At 44.8% G+C, this 27,062-nt stretch overlaps 2 protein-coding genes across 3 annotated transcripts in view; both read right to left on the minus strand.

Annotated features, from left to right (window-relative positions):
• The window catches only part of CARD19 (caspase recruitment domain family member 19), a 20,918-nt gene extending 20,684 nt beyond the window's left edge, over positions 1-234 (minus strand). The window contains exon 1 of the mRNA XM_036390916.2: positions 175-234. Within this exon, the coding sequence (XP_036246809.1) occupies positions 175-181 (7 nt within the window). The 5' untranslated portion in view covers positions 182-234. The remainder of the gene's footprint in view (positions 1-174) is intronic.
• On the minus strand, positions 89-26,534 carry SUSD3 (sushi domain containing 3). 2 transcript variants are annotated; one of them, XM_036390913.2, is made up of 5 exons: positions 26,390-26,534; positions 12,908-13,096; positions 10,461-10,608; positions 7,043-7,210; positions 89-488 (listed from the first exon to the last, which is right to left on the minus strand). In XM_036390913.2, exons 1-5 carry the CDS (start codon positions 26,472-26,474, stop codon positions 275-277), a joined length of 804 nt encoding a protein of 267 aa, XP_036246806.1. In that variant the 5' UTR covers positions 26,475-26,534; the 3' UTR covers positions 89-274. The 2 variants fall into 2 exon arrangements, with proteins under 2 accessions (XP_036246806.1, XP_036246805.1); XM_036390912.1 differs by lacking the exon at positions 26,390-26,534 and adding an exon at positions 15,825-16,428.
• Between the last annotated feature and the right edge of the window lie 528 nt (positions 26,535-27,062).

Below are 27,062 nucleotides of genomic sequence, written 5' to 3' on the forward strand. Positions count from 1 at the left end.
TGGGTACCACCCCTCTAACTGTGCAGAAGGGCATTAAGCTTTTGCCATGGTCACACTGCACAGCACACCACAGAGAACACCTCTGGACTGACAGCCCCAATATTCATATCTTTATTTGTATCAGACCTTGAAGCATTTCTCTTAAATAACCATCTTGGAATATAGAAAACTTACAGTTCATATGAATAATGAACTTTCTGTGTTGTCTTTAAGGCACATATTTCTATCAACATTTCATTTTGGTCCAGAGAAGCAGTTGCATTTGAGACACCAGCTATCCAGGTATCTGACAGGTTGGTTTGTTGTAACTATCCTTATGACTGTAGACTTCAACAACGTGTACGGAGTTCACCGTCTGCAGTGCAGTGTTGTGTCTCAGTACCGTGTGTGCCCCAGGTGCACCACTGCTCTTGGCTACCTTCAGCAGGTGACTGTTGTCTTTGCAACACCCAGGAATGACGACATCCCAAGTCTGCTCTTCCTGGGACCTGTAAGCACAAAGGGTAAAGTTATTTCTGTTTCATTAATTCTGGTGAAGGTACAGAATTTGTGCATTTTATTGGCACATCAGGTGTTTTGCAAATGACTTGTGCTGTAACATGAAAAATTGCTTCTCCCAGCATCAAAACCAATTGGCAGCAGTGGGGCAAATAATTGTGTCTCTGTAAAACCTCAACAAGACCTCAAGTACCTTTTTGCTGGGTACCAACTGAGCACTGAGCACCACTGTGACCTGCCATCAGGGAACAGAAGCTACATGGGGTAATGCTGCACACCTCGCTGCCAAAAGAAAATCTTCTGACATACCTGCTGTTGTGCACTTATTTATTTTTTTTTATAGTATAAGGAACTTGGTTCCATCTTCTTGAGTTGGTAGTCAAAGGTCAAAATAAAAATCAAATCAAAGCAGCACACAGACAGAGAAGGACTGGAAAAAAGCTTTGCCTGGGCCAGCAAAACAGCCTTTGAAAAAAAAGTCTTTGCAAATTGTTCTGCCAGGATTATAGCTCAAGTCTAGGTGTGCTGGTTATAGAGCAATAAATCCAGTCCACCTGGGCAGAAGTCATCCCACTCTGATGTTTTTCCCTATAAATCTCTATGTTGTGAAACACTTCAATTACCCATAGTCCACCACTCAGGAACCCACACTGGCTAAAACTGTACTTGGAGAAGAAATGTACTCCTGGCTTAGCAACCCATTCCTCCCATTACAGGAACTATTAAGCTTTCATTGACATCAGCTAGCACAGGGTGCCCAGAGTAGCTGTGGCTGCTCTATCCCTGGAAGTGTCCAAGGCCAGGATGGATGGGGCTTGGAGCACCCTGGTCTAGTGGAAGGTGTCCCTGCCCACGGCAACGGGGGGGAATGGGATAGTCTTTAAGGCCCCTTTCCATCCAAACCATTTCATCATTATGTGATTCTATAAGTGTAGGGTGAGACAGTAGGCACCTCTCTTCCCTGCAATAGATTAAACCCTGAGGACATCAGAGGGACAGTAAAGGCAGTGAGGTTTCACCTCAGCAGAGGATGAGAAGAGCTATTAAGCGGGTTGCAGTGTCACCAAGGGACAACTGTGCATGCAGTGGGCTTTGCTATGTGTGCATGACCTTCAGTCAGACACAGTCTTCAGTTTGCTCTCCTCTCATCCTTGGAAGCTCTGTACTTTGTCCTGAATAAGCGTGACTGTTTTTTCAAGCACTTCAACTTTCCTTAACTCCAGTTCCCAACTGAGCTACTTCAAAACACCACAGCAAGGGATTAGAACCCTTCTCTGCACCCTTACCTGGCTATACAAACCTGCCCTGGGCACTGCACAGCCAAGTGCATGATGCATTTGACAAGGACAGACTGTATCTGACAGATAAAATTTAGAACTCCCATCAGAGGAGAAGAATAGCCATCACAGCATTTGTCAATGGGATTTAGAGGATTCACAAGAATATTCTTCTGTGTGACTTGAGAGATGCTCCTTGCTGGAGGGAAAACACTGTTAACAGGACATCCGAGATGTGTGAGAACGCAGCCACAAAGCTGCCTGGTGCTGGTACTGCCTCTCAAAACAGCTTTTATACTAGGGGATGGGAGGGGATTTTTTTCTTGCTGTATGCCTAGTGGCTTTGTACAAGACCCTGGGGTAATCAGGAAAGCATTATGAAAACAATAATAGCAGCTCTATTGAAAGCACATGTTGCTGTACATGCCCCTTTCTAGCTCTTGCAATGACAATTAAGACTGAAATTCTGAAATGGGTGTAACTTAAAAGCCAGTTTATCCTACCCTTCTAACAGGGCCCCAAGGTGAAACCACAGCTCACTTCCCCTGTCTCAGCTTTCTTTGAAACCTGCATGTTGAAAGGTACTGGGAAGATCTGAGCCTCTAAAAGGTGGTGGTGGGGAACACAGAGCACAGGAAAAACAAGAGGTAAAAAAAGAATAACTCCATGAACAGAGAAGCTCAAGGCTGGACCAGTCATGGGCAAAAGCAGGGAAAAGCAGGGAAAGGAAATCTGCCCCTCTCCTATGCTGGTGTCTTCCCTTCATGGTGCCATGCAATCAAACATTTTGTGTAGGGAACTGTATCAATTCCATACAATTGTATCAGTGAATGCTCTATGCGATGCAGCATTAAACCCCACAGTGATGCTGAAAATGCTGAGCTGCCTCTCCTAATAGCATGCTGGCTTTGTGATTTTTTACAAAATCTTTTCAGTTGGAATTCTTTGTTGTTGGATTGTCCTTATTTGCTTTTTGCCAGGTAGAATGGTAAAGCATCTTGTAGTCAGAAAGGTCTCTGGTACAAAAATTTCAGCAACTAAAAATATCTTCTGTGGGAGAATATACCAGCCTGCTTCTCTGCAGAAGGATTTTTTCTTCTTGGTAATATGTTCCAGCTGTGTGAATAGCTGAAAGGAGGACTTTAACCCTACTGAGACATGGGCTTTTCCACTTGACTAGCTTCTGCAGTCAGATCAACTACTTCACAGAGAATGTTTTGTAACTTGACTTGAGCTGTGAAAAATAATTCACCTCTAAGCAGTCCAAATTTGAAATGTCCAACTTCTTCCAAATGTTTCCATGCTAGACAAAAAACCACACCAAATTTCTTTGATTCTCTTTAGATTGCATTTTTGAGCTGGACTACTTTTTTTTCTTGTTGTCATCTTAGCTGGCAGAGAATGAAAAGGAGTTAGTGTACAGCTACATTCAGCTCTCCTGAGTATGGAAAATGCTGGATCATCAATTCTCCCTTACAAAAAATCAGCACATCCCTTGAGTCAAGGGAGTATCTATTCCAGGACAGGTTACAGGACTTTTACACTGAAAAGCAGAGCAACAGAGCCAAGGTGTGGCTATTTCTGACCATCACTAGGAAGATGATGCAAACTGAAATGAGCTCTCAGCAATTTCTTTACACTTGCTATCTGTGCTGCTCCTGGGACAGTATCTTCTACACATGCAGATATATAAATAGGTTCCAAAAGAGGAGTGCCTGATTCTTTAATGTCTCTTCATGCCAGAAGGGTTTACTGTTTGCTCTCACAATGTTAGACTAGGTTGTGCATATTTTGTCAGAACTAAAGTGGTTCCAGTTGGATTCAGGATCCCATTTCTGGCACAGAACACTTGCATTTCCTCGTGCTTTTTATGGAACTGATGGCTTCACTTCCAGAACAAATGTAAATGCTACAAACTACTTAAACAAGCACAGGACAGTTCTCTTCCTGAATGGATGCTTACAATTTAATTGATGTACATTACAGCAGTGGACAGGACAATTCTTTACAAATTTAAAAACTGGCAATGATGTTTATCAGAGCAATTGCTTATTTGCATTTCCTCACGCTGTATTCCTACAGCAACAGCTCTGCTGAGGCTGTTGCACTAGTTTGCTGTGAAGCTTTGCGTCCTTGCTGAAAACTGAAGGCACTTTTTAAGCTCTGTCATTTTGGGGGAGGTTTAGGTTGGATATTGGGAAAAAATTCCTCACAGAAAAGGTTGTCAAACCCTGAAATACCTTCACCTGGGGAGCAGCTACAGCTGACCGTGAGCAGTGGGTGAGCATAGGCCCCTCCAGCATTAAGCTGACCCCACTCTTCTTTTGGACACCCATTTTCTTTAACATAACGTCTCAGTGATCTTCATTCCATCTCTCAAACACTACTAGCAGCTGGCACAGAGGAAGGACAGCTGCCATTAAGTTTTTCTTTACTGATATTTTACCCTGTGTCGGTCATGTGGCAGAGGACAACCTGTCTTCTTGGGCAGATGCCTGATCCTAGCTCTCCCACATTGCTGCTTGCTGGGAAGGCAGAGAGCTGTTTGTCTTGGGTGGTGGGTGCCCAAGCAAGTGCTCCAGAGAACAGTTACTGCAGGGTCAGGTATTATTCTTCATCATAAAATAATTGACTCAAAAATAACACATCCTGGTACATCTTGCAGTCAGGCTCTGAGAGCCATTCCCAACATGCTGACAAGCCCTCTGCCCTGAGGACTGCTTTGGAGGCTCATGGGCATTGTTCTCCTCTAACTACGTGGCCCAGGGCTGCAGCTAATCTCCCTTCCCTGGACACAGACCCTTGTTTTCAGCTAATCTGGCTCAAACCTCTGCACTACAGAGAAAACTGCTATCTCTGCTGCTCTGAACTTCTAAGAAGCAACGCAGGGGAAACACCTCCCTCCGAGCAGCACCATGATCTGTAACTTGTTTTTCCCTGCTCAACATTATTTAGTGTTTTCAATAATATAATGGAGCAAATACGCTGTAAATACTTGCAGCTCATGCATATAAGACCTTTTTCTGCTAAAAATTGGTATGTTCATCCATCCACCTCATTATGATTCTTTACATCCAAATGAAAGAGGTAGCATCTGGAGTGACAGCACTCTGTAGTTAATGATCCCGGGTATTTGTACACATATTTCTTATCATTTTAAAGCAATTTGTTCAACCAGAAAAGCAGTCAGAATGAGAATCGTTATAATTAAAGCAGTTGCCACTAAAATCCAATGTTTTCCTGCAAAACTACATATTCACAATGTTTGTGATATGCTTCAAACATGAGGGGAGAAAGTTCTCATTTTGTGGCAGCCAGGTCCAGAACAGCACAGTGGATCCCCTACAGTCACACAGCTGGGCTTCTCTGTTATTTATAAGCTCTGCACATCAGCACTCTGCACCCACATTGTGTCACCTCACTGCAGCCAAAATTATCTTGTCAGCATACTAAGGCCCCTCTTTAACTGATTAGAGTGTTTTAATCTTAAATTTGTCTGTAAACCTTTATTTGTTTTGTAAACCTGCATTTGTTAATACCTTACCTGCCTGAAAGAATTGATTTTTTATATTATATTGCCTTACCTAAAAGAATCAGCTTTGTATTTTATCTCTTCTTACAGTATTTTGACCCTCAAGTACTGAATCAAAATGTTAATCTCAAAATCCATTCAATTAAGTCTGAAAAGTAGCACAACCTACATGCTTTTCTAGTCAAAAATAAATTAAGATATACTCAACAGAGTCTTCTTCAAGGGTGGAAGAGTTCTTACTCTTCCAGATACTTCATATGCTACAAGAATATGAAGCAGAACAGTTTCTTCAAGAAAAGAGAGAAAGCTATCATAAAAATGACTGAATTTTTCAGGCCTCCACCCACTCCCTTGTCAGACATGGGCAGCACTCATCTCAACTTCCCCTTCTAAGTGGGCTGCAGAGCCACTTCCCATGGCTGGGTTGCAGAAAACAGCATGTACCACAGCCCTGGAAAAGGCAGGGAGGAGAGGATTCATCCTCTGCCTCTTCAGACAGCTCCTGCCTAGAAAAACCAAGCAGGATTGCTGCTGTGCTCAGAGATCTCATGATGCATTGGGCAATTCCTCCAAATGTCTGAAACTTTAACACAAGAAGAGGATAGGGTAGGATAGAATAGGGATAGGGTGCTGATAGACTACACTAGACTAGACTAGACTAGACTGAAATATTTCAGTTGGAAGGGATTCAAAAGGATCATTGGGTCCAACCGCCTGACCCCTTTAGGGCTGACCAAAAACTAAACCTCATTACTAAGGGCATTGTCCAAATGCTCCTTGAGCAATGCCAGTTTGGGCCACCAACACTGACCTGCTCCAGGACTCTGTTCCAGGGTCTGACCACCCTCTTGGTACACAAATGGCTACTCATGTCAAGCCTGAACCTTCCCTGAGGAGTCTTGGTTAAATTCTCTTTTGGTTCTTGACCATGGATATGCAGAAATATATGGAATCTTTCCTTTGGGACTGCCCACCCTGAGTTTTGCTGCTGTTTTTCAAACATGCCACATGCCTGTATTTACTTCTTTGGACAATCAATACTGTAACAGCTTCACCACTGCAGCAACACGCACCCAGGTTTAGAGATTTCCTCCAGGCACAGGCTGCCAACATTCCCACCTCACACTGGAGGGGAAATGGTACTACAGCAATCACCCAGACAGGTAACATGTCCTTTCATTCCAGTCCTCCCAGCACAGCCCAGCTCCACGTTTGCACCTCCCCAGTACCTGCATTGTTCTCCTGTTCCCAGTAAGCCAGATGAACACAGGATGAGGAAACTTAGCCTAATTTGTTACACACACTAAAAAAAACAACTTGCAAGTGAAATACAAAACTGACAGGCCATTTGTTGTCTTCATGAAATCTGTCAGTAGAATTCCCACATCTCACCTTTCATGTCTATTCATTTTACAGAATTAAAGAATAGAAATTGCTTGAAATTACTTGATTAAACAGCTCTTACTTGAGTGGAAAAAGAGAATAAGGTGTAAATAAGGAAGGGTCACATCCGTTCCAAGAGCAATTCCAGGACAGTTTTATTTAGAATCACCTTTAATGACACTTCCATCTCTGATGAGAAGCAGTGCCCACTCTCCATACCCAAAACAGCCAGACTTTTGGCTAAGGGTGCACAGACTGATATACCTGCTCTCATAGCTGGTTTTAGCTCTGGTTAGTGTTTAGCCAGGATCCCATCAGCTCATTCAAACCTACTTTATTTTAACAGCCTTACCTGTAGAAGCCTTGGTTATCATATACCATCTTAGTCATGTCACCGAATACAGAAGGAATCCTGAGTTTCTTATTATTGTTGTTACTGTTCCTTCCCTTAAAACCAAAGTAAGCAGCTTGCATGTGCTCTAGTTCTTCAGTCTTCAGCTGGTACCACAGCTGCATTTCTCTGTGAATATACCAAGCAGTAGAAACAGTATTGTTATATATGGCTGTACAGCTGAGCTGTTATCTGACCACAGACCTGAGTCTCTAGAGCTTAAATCTCATTCCAGGTTTGTGGTGGTGTTCGCAGGGGTCCAGGACCAGGGAAGAGACGAGGATCTGACTCCATGTTTCAGAAGGCTGATTTATTATTTTATGATATATATATTATATTAAAACTATACTACAAGAATAGAAGAAAAGATTTCATCAGAAGGCTAGCTAAGAATAGAAAAGGAATGATAACAAAGGCTTGTGACTGACTGAGACAGTCCAGACAGCTGGACTTTGATTGGCCATTAATTAGAAACAACCACATGAGACCAATCAAAGATCCACCTGTTGCATTCCACAGCAGCAGATAATCATTGTTTACATTTTGCTCCTGAGGTCTCTCAGCTTCTCAGGAGAAAAATCCTAAGGAAAGGATTTTTCATAAAACGTGTCTGTGACACGAGTTTACTGAAAAAAGCACTTAAACACGTGCTGAACTTCATGTGTAAGCCAAACTTGTAGAGATTTAAATAACACCCTAAGATAGGGAGTTCTTCAATAGCATAAATATTATTGTGCAAAATAGTGTTATTTTAAGTACTGTCCAGCAATCCTAAAAAAAAAAAAAAAAAAAACCCAACCAAACAAACAAGAAAACGAGAACGATTTTCTTATGAGCACCAATGGATAGTTGAAAGAAATAAACCTCCAAGAATTATGTCCATTTGAGTCAGTGTTTTTCCAGACTACATGTAGTAAGAAAACTCATATAAGGGTGGGATGATGTCTCAGTGCTCTAATGGACCTTCAACAGTGACATCAGGCCACAACCTGTTATGTGTGAAAAGACTTCATATCCTCTCCATTTTATGGGATAAATTATTTCAGGAAAAAAAATTATTTTCTGTGACTTTTTGCATCACTGCTATTCTTAATGTTTCCAAAATCACCAGGCAGGTTGCAAAGACATTGACTTAAAAATGAAGGAGACAGGTAGTGTTGCATTTGCTAAGGCATAACAGTGAGGGCATATTCCCTCACTGTCAGAATTCTTTTTTGGAAATGTTCAGAGCTGTTTTCATGCTGCTCTCTGCAACTCTGAGGTGAGAAAAAAAAAAATCCACCATTTCTTTTCTTGTTTTTAAAAGAAGTCCAAGACAAAGAGAATCACAGACATTTTCACTGGCTGATGGGAGAAGATCAAATTGTGAGAACTGGTGACGCTGATTTTGGTGCCATTTCTGTCTTCTTGGGATGCAATCCTGCTCTTTCCAAAGAAAACAGCAGCCATGCTTCCTCAGTGGACAAGATCGATGAGGAGGCTGAATGGTGGGAGGACTTTCAGCAGCCTTTGTCCCTTTTCTCTTCACAACACATGTGATGTGGCAGTTTAGCTGTGAACATGGTGTTAGTGCTGTGTTGACAGTTCACCTTAAGGGTCTTTTCCAATCCTAATGATTCTATGATTCTATTAAACACAAGATGGCACTCAAAGATCACTAGACATCATGCAAGGCAGGTTTGCAGGCAGAGATGATCTCTCAGTTGACCAACTAAGAGCCAAAAGAAGCAGACATGCAGACCTCAGAGTTACAGGCAAGGCGAGGAGATCCTCTCTGCTCCATAGGTAGAGATTACCTCATCTTTCAGATCTGGTCTAAGAGACACTTACTTCATTATTTCCTCCCCAAGAGTTCTCATTTTGTTTCAAGTTATCAAGCCTGCAGCTTTTTGTCAGATTAATGATTTGTGCATTCAGAAGTCAATCCACTTTTCCACCTCCATGGCCAACAGAGATGCTGCCACTCCACCTGACAAGTTTCACAGAGGGTTATGTCACTTTTTCTCCCATGACATGGACAGTTTGGACATGACTTCAATTCTTTCTGACAGAAGGGATAAGATACACAATGCCTACGGTGCCCCCAGGTTTCCCCTTGGAGCTGGACTCTGTTGCCAATGGGATGGAGCAGCTCCTTCAGGAGACAGGGAAAGAAGCACAGGGGAGCAGGGAACTCAGAAGGTCTCAGCAAAAGGAATAATTTTACAGCCTGATGACAGAATCAGGTCATTATGTCCAGTGTGAAGGGCTTTTCTTTTGTAAGAGGAAAAATATCAAGTCATCAAAATAATGAGAATGGCTAGTTTTTACAAAACTTCATTTAAAATAAATGAATAACAAGGACTGTGATATGAATAGTCTTATCAAAAAGAAAAGTGGCAATTCCAAAAATGTCAATTAACCTTTCATTTCAAAGTAATTTATTTCATGCTACCAGTAAAAACCTGAGTATTATGACTGACACTAAAGACTTTCATTTTTTGACACAAAAAAGTCTTTTAAGAGAAACAGAAAATCTCTATTTTGGCTACACTTGGATTTCAAATGACAGAAGTTCCCCCTTCAGCTGGTTCCCACACAGCTTCAGATAAATCACAGCTCAGCATAGAACCCTACACTACTGTCTTCCCCAGTCTCCCTCCACTCCACTGGAGGGCCTGGTGGGAGTAACCAGCAAGAAAAGTGAGAGGTAAACCAAGTTCCTGTGGAAAGCTTTCTGCAGCAGTGACTGTAGGTGGGTGCTCTCGTGAGCACCAGTAGCCTGGCTCCAGCCTACAGGCAAATACGCTCCTGCTGACACTATCCACACTGAGTTTTTATAATGAACTTGATTGAAAATTTGACTTTTTCCTATTCCTGTTTATAATCCACCAATTTGTGCTCCAAGCCAGAAGACAAAATCCTCTGTTCTTCCAGCCCTATGCTGGGACAGCTTTGAGGATGCTCAGCAGATGGTGAGGCCTTGGATGGCTCTGACACAGGGAGTTTCCATTTCCCAGCAGTTTTCAAAGAAAGAAAGGGAAAAAGGAAAGAAATAGAGAAGAAGGGGAAACATTGCCAATCTTCAATAACTTGAGAAGAGAAATGCTGTGCCAGAAAATAAGACTTGTGTGTTCAGCTTCTGCATAATCCTGGGTAAATCCAGATCTGCCTAGGCCTGTTGAGGTTATCTGTTACTAACAGGCATCAGGTAGCTAAGTACTCTGGAATTCCAAGTCCTTCTACGCCTAAAGCCTGACCTACAAATTAAGGATTTCAAGTAATTAACATCATTGCAGTGCTGCAAGCAGCAAATCCTTTGAAGCACTTGTTATCACAGCAATGGGGTCCATATGATGTACACTCTTACACAGTTATTAAAACTGTCATCTTGACATACCTTTGAGTTCTTCTCCTCTCACTTTTCTTTGCACATTTGATCAGACAGCAAGTTAAGAAAGCCATGGACATCAGCAGAATGACAGCACAGCTCACAATGGAGGCAATTACTGCGACCTTAAAGCCAAAAGTCTCGTATTTTGATATGGCTGCAACAAAGCAAACACAGAATTGCTTCTAAGATCAGACCATAAATTTATCTTTCACATTTTCATTAAACCATGCTGAAGCCTGCTGGCTTCACACTTCTGCTCAGTGAGGACTTCCACATTACTATGTGTCAAGATACCAGAGAATCTTGGCTTCAGCTTTGACCTATGCAAGCCTCAAACTGGACTATGTAAAAATCTCATGTTTATAAGTTACTAATGAATTGTTCACAAGCATTTCACCACTGCAATTAATTAAACACAGTGCCCTTAGCACTGCAGTAGCTTAAAAGCACAAGTCTGCAGATGAGCTGCAAACTCTTTATTAACAAGGACTGAAGCTACAGAAACGAATACTAACACAGGTAAATGGGATTAAAGAAGCCGTTTAGAGCAAGGACAGTTCCATGTAATTACATCCTCTTTGGCAAGCAGCAAACAGGTCTTCCTCTGTTTGGGGAAGGATACGGGATGGAAGAAGTGATGTGCAGGGCTGAGTGTTCACAAGGATCTGATGCTGGAAGCGAGTCATCCAGACAAAAGGAGGAGTAGGAATGTGATGTGGCACAGCTAATGCAGATCTCTGCCAACTCACTTGGAGCAGTAAGCATGTCTTGCTTCAAAACTCAGCTAGTTCTCCCAATGTCACAATGACCAGCATCACAAACGGTTCAGCTGACCTCCACACAAAGCATTATATTTCTGCAGCCTCTGGGGGAATTGGGGGAATGATTTCTCTCATTTTTTCTTTTATGGGATCTCCAAAGAAGAGGTAAGAATAGCTGAGTGTGGGAGAGAGTACTAAGTGTCTGTAAGAGCAATGTATCCACTGGGGATTTGAAATTATACAAGGTCTGAGGCACCTCAAAGCTCAGAGGTACCAAGTTTTCCTTGGGTCTACTTCTGGTCAAACTATTAGCAACCTTAGAATAAATAAGCAGAAACGCAGCTAAAAGATAGTTAATGGTGTTGTCATTCAGACACTATTTATCTATATGGTAAATTTCCCGTGCAGCTGCAACAACCAAGAATTGTTCAAAAAATATCACTGTGCTTCTTTTACAGCAAATACATTGTCAGAAAAGACTGCCAGGAGATAAAAGGTCCGCAAATATGTTTGCACATCAGTTGGTCATTCCCATAGTGTTGGGGTGATTTATGATGATGGTCTATTCCCTGATTCTCTGCTTTATGCCCCAATATGAATGCTGTGTCTTTAACATGGGTCCGAGGGAAGGGGGAGCACTGGGGCCCTTTGCTGGGCTTTTTCAAAGCCTCACTGCCCCAGCATCTGGGAGTGTGGTGCAGTCTGCCTTTTGCTTGGCTAGTTTGGGGTTTTTTTGTTAGCCCAGGCAGAAATTTGTTTGGTTTTTCTTCTTTGCTTTTTTTGGGCTTGGAGAGGCTGCAGCAGCAATCCTTCAGCTGCTTTTCGAGGTGAATTGGACAGTTTGGTTTTGATCCAAGATCAGTGAGAACAAGTGCCAGGAGAAGAAATTGGCTGGGCCCGGCCGGAGGGAGGGGCTGCTCCTTTTTGGCCCCAGACCCGGGAAAAAGCCCGAGCCGGGCAGGGAAAGCACACCTGCTTCACCAGGGGACCAACAACAGAGATTCACCAGGTTCCCATCTGTTTGCGCCAGCTGCTGCGTGAACCTTTTGGTTTTTTCTCTGAGACAGGAGCTGGTGTCATCTTTCTCCCCACCCACCTGCTGGCCGTTGTGGGTTTTTATCTTGCTCTGGCATTTTGGTTGTTTTTTTTTTTTTTTTTTTCCGGGGCTGGAGGGTGTGTGTGTTAAGGTCTGACAGTTCAATATCTAGCATTTATTTACTTTTTCTCCCGTGCCGTGTGGGCAATCTGTTTGTCAATAAACGGTTGGGTTTTTTCACTTTCAGCCACTAGTATTAATTTCTTATTGGTGGAAAGGGATTGTTGGAACCCTATTTTTCAGAGGAAACACTCATTCCAGAGTGTTTTTCTCCTAAATTTGTCTCTAAACCAAGTCACCCATACATTCTCTAAAGAAGCATACAGCTTTTAGCTAGAGGTACAGTTATTCCAGGTGCTACCAGTGACATGAGATCAGGGACGAATCCAACAGAGTCTTTTCTGTGTGTCATGATAATGGCATGTCAGAACATATATGGAGTGGAATTACCATCAGTGGGGCAACTTTGAAGAAAATTGAATTTGTATTTTTCTTTGCACAGGTATCTAGGAAGAATCCTAACATTGCAGGATAGGCAGGGCAAAAGGAACGCACTGCATCCCAGAGGGAGGGGCACGGTTTGGGAAGAACCTTACGCTTGCAGGAGGGCACTCCGGCTGTCCACTGCGTGCTGTTCCCTTCCCAAACACAGGTGACGATGGCCGCTCCCTCCAGCTGGTGCTCGGCGGAGCACTGGAAGGTGACCACTGTTCCCACCTCGGTGCCGTTGCCATGAAGGACCTGCAGCGAGCCGAGCTGCGGCGAGAGGAGGTGGCTGCACTGCCCTGCAGAGCAAACACAGACACAATGCAGCGCCGCTGCCAACAGCGAAGCCATCCACTGAGGTTTCATTGACACCAGACTGTAAATCAGTCACAGTTAATGGTCAAAACAAATACCAGACCTCGGGGCGGCCAATGCTGGCTGCTCTGCCAAGCATCAGCCCACGGCTACCCTCCATCAGTGCCATTCAACTGCTCCCCTGCCCTCATCCCCAGCACAAAGCAACTGATGTTGTGACATTATCTGCTCAGACTGGAACATGTAGAACACTAAAAACACTAATAAAAAGTAATTTCTGAGTGGCACGGTCCCCTATGGATCCCTGTATTGTTAGATTCTGATTCATTTAGTACTCAGGCTGGCTGGGAGTATTCATTACGTGTCTTCCTGCACACAGATTTCCAAGATTTACTGGACTGATCATGCAGTTCAGCCTACTTGGTAGTATCTTGGCATGATCTGACTGAAACTTCTTATCTTTACAAGCACTGCATGTCTGTTTGGCTTGGCTGAAAGGGGTCAGCAGGGTCAAAACCACAGGGAAGAGCATAGAAAGACATATACATATAACTTATCTCACTTTTTGAGTTACAAACTCTGCTTTTCAGTAATTCATTAATTTTTAATACATTTTTGTTCATTCCGCTTTTCTATTGCTTTGTTGTTTATACAGCTGCTCTCTGAGCTGTGGAGCAGTTCTCCTCTTGGCCACCTAATGTTAGCCATTAACTTCATACACTAAGTTTTATTGTCACAACATTCCTTGTTCACAGTAATTTTAAACAAAACTTTCAATGAGAGATGATTAAAAAACCATATAACATCTAGATAACTTCAAAGGTAACAAATACTTTTTCTGGGTCTGTACAGAATACTTTTCTGGGTCTGTGCTTTGACAGAATCTAGAAACTCGGATATTTTAAACATTTACAGAATACCAGCACTGCTTCTGCATTAGAACCCAAGTTCCCTATTTTTCACTGGCTTTCCAAAGACTTGAGAAAACTCAGAGGCATAGTGCTGCAAGCACTATGATGACACATACAAAAATATTAAAAGCACATCTACAGGCAAAAAGAAGTTCTCAGCCTCCCTGAGAACATCCTGACAGAACCACATGTTGTTGGCAAACGTATTTTATTTTGAATGCTAAAACTCCCCCCATGTCATTATTGTCATTAAGCCCCTAAATCATACCACAGCAGGCAGGTGTCCCACCTATCTATCTCCAATTCATGCTCTTAAATTCCCTGTCCCTGGAAAAAAAACCCAAAGGAATCTCAGCAAAAGACCAAACAGAAGTCCCAGTGACAATTACTAAGCTAATCTACTGAGTAAATATGCAGCAAACACTAGCTTTTAAAACCATAGCTCTTTAATTCCATGCTGATTATTTCTGTTTGTTTTGCCACTTCTTTCAGCCTCTTACTATGGCAGAAATTGGCCTCAATGAGAGCAAATATTTTCTATAGGACTGATTTCTCTTCACCTCTTCCCGCCCACATCCCATTCCTGGAGCATACAGGATGAGTTGGACAATTTTCCTTCTCACTCCAAATGAGTATTATGAGTTTGGGCTTTTCTTTTTATTTTAATCACTCTGTGGTTTACCATGAGAAAACATTGTCCTAATCTGTAAAATAAAGATTTTACATATAATTGTTTGGTTTTGGTTTTTTTTCTCATTTTACAATTTCAAGGCTATTTTTAGAGATCAGTCCACATTTCTTAGAGTTCACATTGGTGACTCTTGTAGCTGCACAAGATGCAAAAAGTAATTGGAGCTGAATTGGACTTGATGCACACCTGCTGGGCCACAACATGCGGCCTCAGCAGAGGCATTCAGTATACCTGCCAGTTTACCTGGACTCATTGTTCACTCTTTGTTCTCCAAAGAACAAATAATTTGGCACTGGATCCTTTCTTTCAAGACATATTTCATTTAATCCAGCACTGACCATCCCGAGTAAGACGTGCAGCTGTAGCTGCTGGAGTGTTTTGAACCTTCCCGCCCCGTCCTTGCCCAAGATGGTGTCTGCCAAGACATCAAACCTCTGAATGGCAGTGACCTTGTCAGCACCATTCCTCAGCTGTGGGCTTTAAATTATTTTTGCTCCACTTGAGCTCTACAGAAATGTCTACTAGCCAGCATCCCCTGAAAATGTGGGTATTTCCATGCTTTGCCCTGGGCTGCAACAGCATCATAGATCATGCCCAGATGATCATTCTCATATGAATGTATTTGGGGCTGGAACTACAGAGGTGCCTCTCAATGAGAGTTACACATCCAAAACCTTCTGTACCTGAGCTGAAAGTTCATCAACAACTTCATGTACCTGCACTTCTGCAGAGGAGAAATGCTGTTCTTCTTTTAAGAACTTTCAATACCACTTCTTCCCACTAAAGCCAAACACTTAAATGTGTCACTGCTTTTTGCTTTTCACAAATGCATTTATTGAAATGCCCAGATGGAACTTTGCCAGAATGACCTTTTGAAATTTCAACCAAGCTGAGATTCAGCTTCTCTGCATAAAATTTGCCCTAATTTTAATCATCAATTATCTTCTAAAAATGCTTTTGGAAAACTTTCCTGCAAGCTCTAGTGTCCTTCACTTCTTTCACCTGTAATGTTTTTGTAGTTAGCCATGGCATTCACTTTTCTGCTGGGCTAATTTTACCCTTACATCTCCAAAGAATCATGTTTAAGTAAGCTTCCGTCCTTATACTTACATAAGCAGATGTTCCATATAGACTTCTTTTTTGAATACTCTTCAGGCACGTTTATCAGACTAAATCTACTACAATCAAGAATTTTATTATTGTTTTTATTGTTAGAATTAATTATATTTTTGTTTTCAACTGAGACTGGTGTCTGAGGCTGCATTGCTGCCTGGTAAAACACAAACATTTGTGCTGACCAGATTAACATTTAAATTTGTATTTCTTTTATAAATATCTAGAAAATGTTATGTTCAGGTCTTGGTTTGCATAACTGGCACCCAGAAATGTAAAAATGAAAAACTGTAAAATTGAATAAATCCCCTAATTAGAGAGCTGGAGGCCCTCTGCTCTGGAGACAGGGTGGAAGCAGTGGCATTGTTCAGCCTGGAGAAGGCTCAGGGGAGAACTTAGAGCCCCTTGTAGTGGCTAAAGGGCCTACAAGAGAGCTGGAGGGGGGCTTTAGAAAAGGGCCTGCAGGGACAGGACAAGGAGGAATGGCTGAAACAGGGTAGATTTAGATGGGATATTGGAAAGAAATTCCTGTCTGTTAGGGTGGGCAGGCCCCGGCACAGGGTGCCCAGAGCAGCTGTGGCTGCCCCTGGATCCCTGGCAGTGCCCAAGGCCAGGCTGGACACTGGGGCTTGGAGCAGCCTGGGACAGTGTCCCAGCTGAAGGTGTCCCTGCCATGGCAGGGGTGGCACTGGATGGGCTTTAAGGTTCCTTCCAACCCAAAACCTCCTGTCTACAGTTCTATGATTCCAGTTTCTGCAGCTATTTCTGCAGCTTTTTGTAGAGCAGGAACTGATTTATACAAACGCAATTCTGAGCTTGGCCTCATGCTGAGAGGATATCCAGTGTTCAGAAAATCTCTGAATCTGATGCTGCTGTCTGGCAGTGCAGAATTGCACTGGCTACAACAAACAGGTTATTGCATATGACAAATAACTGTCCTCAAAGTAAGACAGACACTAAAGCATAGTGTTCTCCATAACTCTTAATGCACCCAACCTCTGGGTTCAGAAATAAACACATACATAATTTCCAGGCAGTGAAAAATAGAGAGTAACGTAAAAATTAAAATAATTCAAAATATCTCTTCTCGTGTACAGCCAGGATTATCTGTATTGCAAAACTGATTCGTCAAAAAGAGGAAACATATGGTTTCACTGTCAGCAAGCTGTGGGTTCATGTTTTGCTGATAAGAAAAAGAAATGAGAGAGCAACCTAGGCATGCCTGCCTGGTAAACATTTCCTGTGCTCCTTCCACAGCAAAACAGTGAGTAAAATCAAATACATTGCATAAGTATCTACCAAAATTATCTAAACTACACAAGTAATTACCTGGAAGCATGCTAGCAAGGCTGCCACTTGCTGTCTGTGCAGAAAGAGAGCGATCCATGTCTTTGGCTCATTATTCCCAGAGACACAAAGGTTACCCCTTTATATTGCTTACTGTTGGGAATTGATACCACTAAAATATGCTGGAATAACTAGATTCCAGAAAAAAAGAGAACACTAGGCTCTATCAACTCTGTAGAAAATAAACACACCAATATTATTGCTGTAAGTCTCTTTTCCTAGAGAAGCACACCTCAGAAACTGGTGTCCCTGAAATCACAGGCATGTTAAGCATCCACAGCAATCTCAAAGAAGAGCTCTCAAGAGCTCGCTGTGTTAAAAAGCAAAAGAAAAGCAGCTAGAAGTGAAATATGAAATAAAGCAGATGTAGCAAAGCATCTTGCATAGAGTGAAACTGTCTGGCCCTGGCATTGGTCTCCTCACCACCATGCCTTTGCTTCCTTGCAGAGCTGGCCTCAAGTGCTGCCGGGGCTGGGCTTTTAAACCAACAAACGGCCACCAAGATCTGATCCTCCCACGAGAAAATCCAGATGCTGGCATGGCTTTTAAAGAAGTTAGTATAAGCATGATACCAGACTTACAGTAAGAGAGCGGGGTGAGACCCAGGCTATAGAAGCTGCAGAGATTAACCAAGGTCCCCAGCTGTGCTGCAATCCCTGGGCAGCTGCTGTGAACATGTGGGAAAGCTCTTACAGATCTGTCTGCCTTCCAACACACAGGTATGGCTCTATGAAATTATTCCCTGGGGGAAGCTTTGGTGGTTCAGGTGTGGCACAGACCACATGCACCAAAACACAGGCCTCTGCACACCCATCACTGCAAGGACGCAGGGTCAGGCTTAGCCACCACTGCTCCAGGAGCTTCACACCCCAAATTCTGATGGAGACCTGCAAGAACTGAACAGCAGCCACAGGACTGTTCCTCTGGGTCGGTCACATAGAGGAACATCTAGACAACCGCACAGGGTAAAACTTGCAGGTACCTAAGGAACACATCTGTCACAGCACATTACCTGAAAAAAGAAATGCAGCTTATTAATATGCAGTTCTGGCACCTGCCTCATATTAGCATTTCTGAATGAAAATATTCCCCATAAAACATTGCGTGTTTCTATTGATCAAACTATTTTTAAAGTGTGATAGAGGGAACCCAATATCTAATGATTCTTACAGGCCACCATTAAACATTTGTAAAAACATTTGTAAAAAAGCTTTTTTTTCAGAAAAGCTAGTTCTCCCATTAATACGTAATTTCCATGCAATTAAGAAGGAGAGCAAAAAGAGCAAAAAGGTATTTGAAGAGAGTTTACTTCTGTGTTCAGAAATCCATGCTCAAATAAGCTCTCTGCTCCTACCCCTGTTATAGCAGATACCTCAGGCTCACTCCTACCCACTTCCTTAATTTTATTCTGTTGTCTGTTTAGTAGGTAAAACTGATTTTTCGGCACATGTAATTTACAACATGCAAGGGCTCAGGTGCTGAGACTCCCACATCCATCACATTTTGGGCAGCATTGCTTTCATGGAATCACAGAATGGTGTGTGTTGGAAGGACCCTTAAAGCTCATCCCATTCCATCCCCTTCTATGGGCAGGGACACCTTCCACTATCCCAGGTTGCTCCAAGCCCTGTCCACCTGGTCTTGGATCCAGGAATCCAAGGGGCAGCCCCAGCTGCTCTGGGCAACTTGTGCCAGGGCCTCACTATTCTTTCAGGTCACCATGGGACTTGCAAGACATGCGAGTCCCAGGGCAAGTGTGCACTTTACCTCTGCCACCAGAGCCCTCTGTTCTCAGACAGGTTTTGGTGGGCACATCCTTGCTGGTGTCCTTCATTGGGCCAGTGAAGTCTGGATTTTTATAATTTCAACGTTCACCATTATTTTTTCCCACTACTAATGAATAATCTCTCATTCAATAAACAATTGTAACATTTCTGCAGAGGGTGCAAAGTGATCCGCTAGTTGGAAAGCCAGCAACTGAAGAAGCCAAAAGAAACCCCAGATGTATTTCCACAGGGAAAGCACATCTCTGTTAGGAGCCATGGATAGAGGAAGGATGAAGGATGCCCCACCAGAAAAGCGGACAGGACAGAGGTTGTGTGCTGCCCCATGGGAAGCCTCCTGCAGCATCCCTGGAGGAAGGGCAGCATCCCTGCCTGCCCACTGCCCACCCTCAACGTGCTCCACTCTCCTCCACTGCCCTGGGTGCTGCAAGACACAGAGCTCAGCCTGGCTGCATATTTGTCTTGCTTGGCTCTGGGTTATCTGCCTTCACCAACTCTTTGATCTGGCTTGTGCACAGCAACAGGCACGTGCTGGGGCACTGAACAGGGCTGATAAGAGCAGATGTGCCTGGACGATGTGGCCGGTGGCCTCTTGCTTCTGCACGACACTTGCCAGACTGGGCATAACCTCTATGGATGGCTGGGGCCACACTGCACTGACCTACTTGACCAAAAAAGTTCTCAAGGAGGAAGGCCCCAGAGCTGGACAAAAAACAGTTCAGTCATTAAAAATCCACCCCCAATGTGAAATTTTAGGTGGACCAGATCTGCATGCTACTTGATGGTCATATTTTAATTTTTGCCAAAAAGCTTAAAACATAGGAATTGCATTTCCACAAAGAACTGATCTGTAAAGAATATAGAAACTTTTCAACCTTTTATCTTTGCAACCACTTTCCTGGTTTAAAACAGATGAGGGAATACAGGTTCGTTGTTTTTCACGGGGAATTTCCAACCACCCTGTTAAGCAAAACAAGCCGGGATGATACAGACCTTACCTGCATTCCCTCCCCCTGGCTGGCCCACTTTACCTTCCCTAAGTCTTTCCCAAGAGCAATCTGAAGCTAATCCTGTCCTTGGTTTGCTGTCTTAAGCTGCAAAATGCACACCACAGAGCTGTGACCTAGCATCCACAACTGTCAACAAGAATTTCTGTGAATAATTGGTTTTTCAGACACCAGTCTGAAAAAGTTAGCAATATCATGCCTTTTATTATGGTGACAGAAGTCATTCATGGGCTGAGAAACCAACAGCCAGATTTAAAACCCATCTCTGTGGCTTTATAATTTTTTTATTTTTCTTCTCCCCTGGTTGGTTCTTTTCCTGACAGAGTTTGGCTTTCCTGTTCTGGGCTTCGCGCAGAGAGACATGCAGCCAGCAGCTTGGCCACGGCCACCAGAGCAACCTGCAAACTGCTGGGTGAGAGCCATGCAGCATCCTGCCAGGAACTGCTCAGGCACAGCAACAATTAACAGCACAAGTCAATATACACACCTGCTTTCATCCTCCCTGCACACAGGAATTGCTGCAAGATGGCACCAAGACAGACAAGAATGCCAGTATAAGGACAGGGAACCAGTGCATTGTGTTTGCTTTTTCCCATTTAAAAAGTCAAGGACTGCAGGTGAGTTATGCACAGAATGACAAACAGCTCGAGAGAGCAGAGGACGGCAGCCCCATGTCCTGCCCTTCCTTTGTACATAGCTAGGGAACTCGGGGCTACACGTGAGAATTCAGCTTCTGGGCTGAAACAGATTAAAATTAATCAAAACCTTAGTCCTAATCTAAATTTCTGCAGGTATTAAGAATAATGGGCACCAGAGCTCTCCTGCCTGTGCAAAACTGCCCCCTGGTTTTGTGGGGCACCACTTCTTAGAGCAAAGTAGAACCCCTGTGTCCAGTCCAGATGCCTCTTTTGACCCAAATCAACTAGCAAAGATCTTAAAAATAACTGTGGCCGTAAGCAGAAACCTTCCTGGGTGTAATTCTGCTTTTACATGAAGGCACAGATTTCTGCTCTTCTGAACAGGAAAAAATCAGACCCCAAAACTTGCCCTTTGCAGCTCTTTGAGCTCCCACAGGCCAAATCATCCTCCTACACATTGTTCCCAGCCCACACATGCACTCAGGGAATTTTGTACACCATCCCTTCACCCTACTCAACTTCTGTCCCCATTTTGACCTCTCCTCAAATTCATTCCCAATCAAAGCTACTCTGCTTAGGAGTCTGGAATACACGAGCTGCCTTGTGACTGGCTTTATTGCATCCCAGAAATAACAATGGAATCATCTCTCCAGGTCTATTGGAGGAAAGGCAAGCAGTTAACCCATCCCTTTCCCCAACACTGCTTCTACCAGCCACCACCACTCCAATCTGGGCTGAGGTAGCTGTGACTGCTGCCCCCCACAAGCAGCTACTGACCCCCCTAAAGATGCTGCTGGGCCACAGGGGCTGTGCTCTGCTGCAAAGGCTCATTTGTAATCCAGGCATCAGCTCAACTCCCATCCCTGAGACCCTCAGCAGACACAGGAATTGATTTATTTTAGGGAGCAGTTGCTCATTCTGCAACTTCTGCATTTCTCTCTGTCATCTGACAACCAAATGAGAGGCAGACGTTCATGCAGACTGCAAAATCACCTCTCTGCCAATCCTGATCCACTTGGCCAGTCAAAACTGTTCTTTAGAATAACATGGTTGCTCATCTGCAGCTGCATTTCAAAGACAGCAAGTCAATAAAATGCCTAAACAAAAACTGACAATTCTCCTATGTGTTGGCTTGTCTTCATCATAATATTGAAGGCAAGACTCTACAGTGCACATAAAAAGTCAGTGGCAATCATGATTAGTAAGCAAAATCACGCCGATTCTATCATAGTTATAAATCTCTTTGCTGTAGAGTTGCAGTGATGTTTGGGGATGCTCTGCTTTTCTAGGGGAAAGGTCCAAGGATGTCTTGGCTCTGACACAGTGGGAACAGCAAAACTGGCAGCAGTTTTGCCCTTTAAAATAGACCACACCACCCAGAAAATGCTGGGTTATCCACTGTCATTGGGGTGCTTCTGTGTTTTAAGACTGACTTGTGATTTTTTAAATTCAATGTTTTGGATCCAAAGCATTCAGCTCACCTCATTCATTAGCTGAAATTTAGATGTCTACTAATAGTCTGTCTCTCTAGCCTAGGTAATTTCAGAGTAGCTAGGACAAAGCATTGGAGAATACCACTTCTCCAGTGTATAGAGAATAGTGTATAGAATACCACTATTCCCAAGAGGGAATAATCTTGCACTGTGGAGGACTCAGAAAACCCAGAAGCTCTCTTCCTTCTCAATTTTGTACTGTTCTAATGGTTTAATGACGAGCACAAAAATCCTTCCCTCAAAGCAGTATCAATGCCTGGTGCAAATGCCTAACCATCCAGATTATTAACTCCTTGCAGTACAGGAGATAAAGCCAATTAGCAGACATTCTGCAACTGTCACTTCTTTTACATTACTTAATACAAAGTTTGACTTTGAGCTCATGGATAAACAAGAAAGGAGAAATAACCCTGGGGAAATGACAAGTTGTATCACTTTCTGCCCTGTGGAAATAGAAATTTGGGATCCAGGTTTTCTTCTGCAGCCTAAAAACGGAACCACATCTGAGGATCGCAGGGACAAGGTGATAAAATTCTATGTGGCCATACTGCAGAGCAGCAGCGCTCCTGGCTTCCAAGAACAACTTTGTTTTTGCTGTCCTGGAAGAGCAACTGTAAGTTCTTAGTAACATAATTTCAGTTTCTGCACTGCCAAGGAAACTCCAGAAAAAATAAAGTTGCTTACAACAAAAGAACAGACAGCTTAAGTCACACCATAGGTACACCCACCCTGGTACCGGCATCCCACCATGGCCACCAACATCCAGGCTACAACTGAGCCAAAACATGCTGTCCTGCCCCTATCCTCCAGCAAACTGCAACTTCTATCTGTTCTAAGCAAGAGACCCCATCCCTTTCTTTCAGTGGTGTCTGCTAGATAATTCCTTCCACAATTGGGTCTGAATAGAGCATTCACTGCAGCCTGCAGCATTTCCCACCTCACAAAACCTCTCCCCTTCCCTGGAAAGTGGAAGAACAAGGCAGAACAGCAGACAACAGCCTAGCAGTGAGACCTACTAATTAAAAACCTGTCATAATGAGTGTTTCTGCCAGATCCTGCATTAATTGTTTCTCTGTCTGTGGCTGCACTGATGTGTTGTCAATGCATCTCTGTGTTGGCAGAAGTACATGCTACCTGGTCTGAAAGAGCTACAGGAGGGTATTAAGGAATGAGAGGAACCACAGCAAAAAAAAGGTAGCATCCTGGATAACTGGAGGGCCAGAGCCTCCCACTTCAGCAACGTAAGGACTAAAAATAATGATATGCCTTTGTGCTTCTCTCTCTTTTTCGTGTTTCACCCAAAAGACCCCAGTATAATCTGGGCAGCTTCAGGGGCACCAGTATCTCAGTGGCACAGGCTGACAAGAGCAGCCATGGCAATTCCCACAGGGCAGGAGAGTGCTTAGGTCACCTAACACAAGCCTTTCAGAATCTCAGAGGCTTTTCCAGAGAATTTACTGAGCCTGGCAAGCACTGGTTGATGAGTGTCCACAGAACACTACCACAGCACGGCAGTGACACTGTAAACGCTGCTGTGACAACACAACAGCCACAGTACAGAAGGCTTCTTCTCAGCTCCAGACCTCTGTTGTGCTCTTCCCCTACACATTTGCTGACCTTCCCTCGGGGTAAGCCAGGCTCCCACAGTTCCTCAGGGAAGCATACTGCTGACCCTCCCCAATCAGAGGGTGGGATCCCTGTGAGTCCTTCAAAAGAAGGCAAGACCAGGAAAAGTGCAGGGTGTTTGAATCTCACAGCTGTGAGTCAGGAAGCTCTAAGACCTCTAAATACTACAGGCATCAGGGCTGTACTAAGGAACTTCCTTTAATTTCTCTCTCATTCATGCGTTAATTCAAATGGAAATCCTGCCACATTTTTTTCATCCTCTCAGAAGGAACATGTGAGGGAGTTTATTTGTGCAAGTCTTTATTATCACCTTATTGCTCATGGTCTGAAATAATGTAAGGGGGTAGTCAACATCAAAAAGGATCACCAATAAGGACAGGATGCAATGAAAGATACTGTATACTGTGCAACAATTGGCAGCAAACATTGATGTATAAATAACATGGTCACATTTAGATGAACGAGAGTTTAATTTAAAATTATATAAGTAGCCATCGTTTTAGCTATCTAAACTGCTTAGGGTTGCAACCAGTACATCCACCTGACTCAATAGTTCCAAATGTTTTTTTTGCGAAGGTGGAAATGCACCATGGAAAACCCCCATGAAGCAACAGAGAGGGTGAAGAGTCGACACCTAGGTAAGGTCTGGCAAAGCCCTGGGTGCTCAAACATCACTGCTGGTCCTACAGCCAGTGCAGCACAGCCAAGCCCTCACCCAGCATATTCCAGTTTAGCACCTTACTGAGAACTCCTGCTCCACAGTTTTGGTCTAGTTGGCTTGGAAAAAACGGTCTTTTTTGTTCTGGCTGGAGACATGGCTCAGAGGTACCAGGTCTATAGATATCCAAGGGATTAATTGAGGGTGGATTTCTAATTTGAACAGCAAATAGTTTTTGGCAGGTTAGCATTCCTCGCTGTTTTGTCACAGATCTATGCAAAGCAAGATTAACCTACACAGAAACAGAAAAGCTGAGCGTAACACAGGACATGCCACTTCCAAAACTCCTTTTAGTGTTGGCAAACCCAGCCCCACAAGACTTTGACACAACACATAAAAGCAGCTAAATATACATTATTTTAAATAAGAGAAAAGTCAGTAATTAGCAACACTATCAGACTAGAGCAACAGGGTCTACACTTGGGTTTGAGTTAATTCTCTAAGCCCATTTTCCAGAACTTGTTTTGCATTTTCAAATTAACCTCTATATTAAATTCAAATTAAACAGTCAAGCACATTCAGAAGATACAATTTAAAGCATTGCTACTAGCATTTAGCTAGTAGCTAAAATACATTTGCCAATTTCCATAGGCACAACAAATTCAGGTCATTAATGAAGTCTGTTAGAACTTCACGAGCCAAATAAATTGCAAGGATATGAGAGGACAGGCTGCACATGAGAAGGAGGTCTTTGGATTTCAGCAGCACTCAGCTCTGCTTGCATTGAAGCCAGGGAAAAGCCCATCTACTCTGTGATCTGAAGAAAAGAGGAAGAAACCCCCACAATCAGCAGGTCACGGCAGCTGCACCAAGCTCTAGCATCCTTCCATCTCACCTTGGTCCTGGACTGCAGAGGTGGCTGTGGCTGGGAATATGCATCTCCTGCTGCCCAGGCCAGCAGGTCCAGACCATGGTTCTGCTCCCTCCAGGCCCAGACACCCACCAATGCCACAGCCCTGTGCAGCAAACATGTCCCACCAGTTCAGACCCTCCCTCACCTCACATTACCTCCAAATTATTGAACCCACTTAAGCCAAAGAGGTTTTGAAAGGATGTTATGGTCTATGTAATTGAATTGAGTAAGAAAACTCCAGGGAACAGAAAGATAAGAAGGAAAAAGCTTTGCTTGGTTTCTCATTCCACCAATGAGAAATGTATTAACATATTCCATTAAAACACTGATATCTTAATTTCCTTCCCAGCCCGGTGATACACACCCAGGAGGGATGTCTCTGAGAACCAGCACTCCCTTCTGCCCCTATGCACTCGTCCCCCGTACCGGGGCCATCCCAGCGACTGAACCCCAAACTTCTATCATTGAACCGCAGCGCCTCCTCTCTGGGAGCAATCACCCTCCCCAGGGCCCCGGCAGCCCCCGGGTGAGCCGCTCGGACGGCTCTGGAGTGCGGCTGCTGTGTAGCAGCCCCGGCGGTACTCGGCCCCTCCGCCCGACCCGCGGTCCAGCACTGGCCCCGCTCGGCTTCCCGAGTGTAGCCCCGGGAGAGCTGTCAAGGGTCGCCGGGACCTGCCGGGACACCCCGTGCCGGGGTGGCTCCGGGACACCCGTCTCGAGGCGGCTCCGGGACACCCGTCTCGAGGCGTGCCCGAGAACTTCAGGGTGCGGATCACCATCCCCTCCGCACCGAGCGGCTGCAGGGACCGGCCGGAGGCGGCACGGAGTGGGGCGGGAGGGGCCCCTGCCCGGCGCGGGGGTCCGGAGCTGAGTGGGAAGGTAATGCAGCCCCAGCTGGGGTCTCCCGCGTCCCTCCCCGGGGACATACAACACCTCTGTCCAGGGATACCGCATCCTGCACACCCCGCATCCCTACGCGGAAGGGATCCTGCACCCTGACTGGAGTCTGGCGCTACTCCCGCTGACATCCTCCCTCCCCTCTGCTGCGACGCAGGAGGGAACTTGCGAGAGGAACGACGCGGGACCACGCTCGTACCTGTGTATGCGCGGGGGCCGCCGCTGTCCCGCCCTAGCGCAGAGGTGCGCGGCGTGTCCAGCCCGGGTGTGCTGGCGGCCGGCATGGCTCCGCCGAGCGCCGCCGAGCGCCGCCGCGCCGAGCCGCCCGGCAGGTGCACCGCACCCACACCCGCCCGCCCTCCGCCGGGGCCGGGCCGGGGGGAGCAGCGCGGCACGGCCCATCCCGTCGAGCCCCGCCGGGCGCCCGCCCCGCGGCCCCTCCGCGACAGCCGCGGGGCGGGGGAGGAGGGGCAGCGGGGCGAGAGGAGGGGCCACTCGGGGCTGGCGCAGCCGGGCCGCCGCCGGAGCTTCGCGGCCGGGGATAGCGCCGTCCCCTGACGGCCCCGGGCTTTGTCCTGGCCCTTCCCCGGCCCGCGCGGCGCCCCACGAGCGGCCAGGCGCGGACGGGCAGAGACTGCCTGGCCCTCGCTGCCCGCCCTGCCTAACCTACCCTCTGCTTGTCCTCCTCCACTGCCTGCCATCAGCCCCCGATGCAGCCAGGCTGGTGCTCAAAGCCTGCAGAGCCTCAGGTACCTCAGTCTGGTTTTCATAGGTCTAGTCTAGCAAACACTGTATACTGATCTTTATGTGGTTATATTCCAGGAGCAGAATCTCTCACATACATCCAGTTTATGGTCTACAAAGTTGTGCTT

The sequence above is a fragment of the Molothrus ater genome, chromosome 11 (assembly GCF_012460135.2).
Source record: "Molothrus ater isolate BHLD 08-10-18 breed brown headed cowbird chromosome 11, BPBGC_Mater_1.1, whole genome shotgun sequence".
Taxonomy (NCBI): domain Eukaryota; kingdom Metazoa; phylum Chordata; class Aves; order Passeriformes; family Icteridae; genus Molothrus; species Molothrus ater.

What these genes read in the sequence shown, in the direction of transcription:
- SUSD3 (XM_036390912.1), bottom strand. Translation starts at nt 16,023, where the DNA reads ATGTTAATCTGGTCAGCACAAATGTTTGTGTTTTACCAGGCAGCAATG. An exon ending in CGGAGTGCCCTCCTGCAAGC is followed by an intron (nt 10,609 to 12,907) that starts GTAAGGTTCTTC and finishes GCTTTGTTGCAG; the next exon opens with CCATATCAAAATACGAGACT. An exon ending in GATAACCAAGGCTTCTACAG is followed by an intron (nt 489 to 7,042) that starts GTAAGGCTGTTA and finishes TTGTGCTTACAG; the next exon opens with GTCCCAGGAAGAGCAGACTT.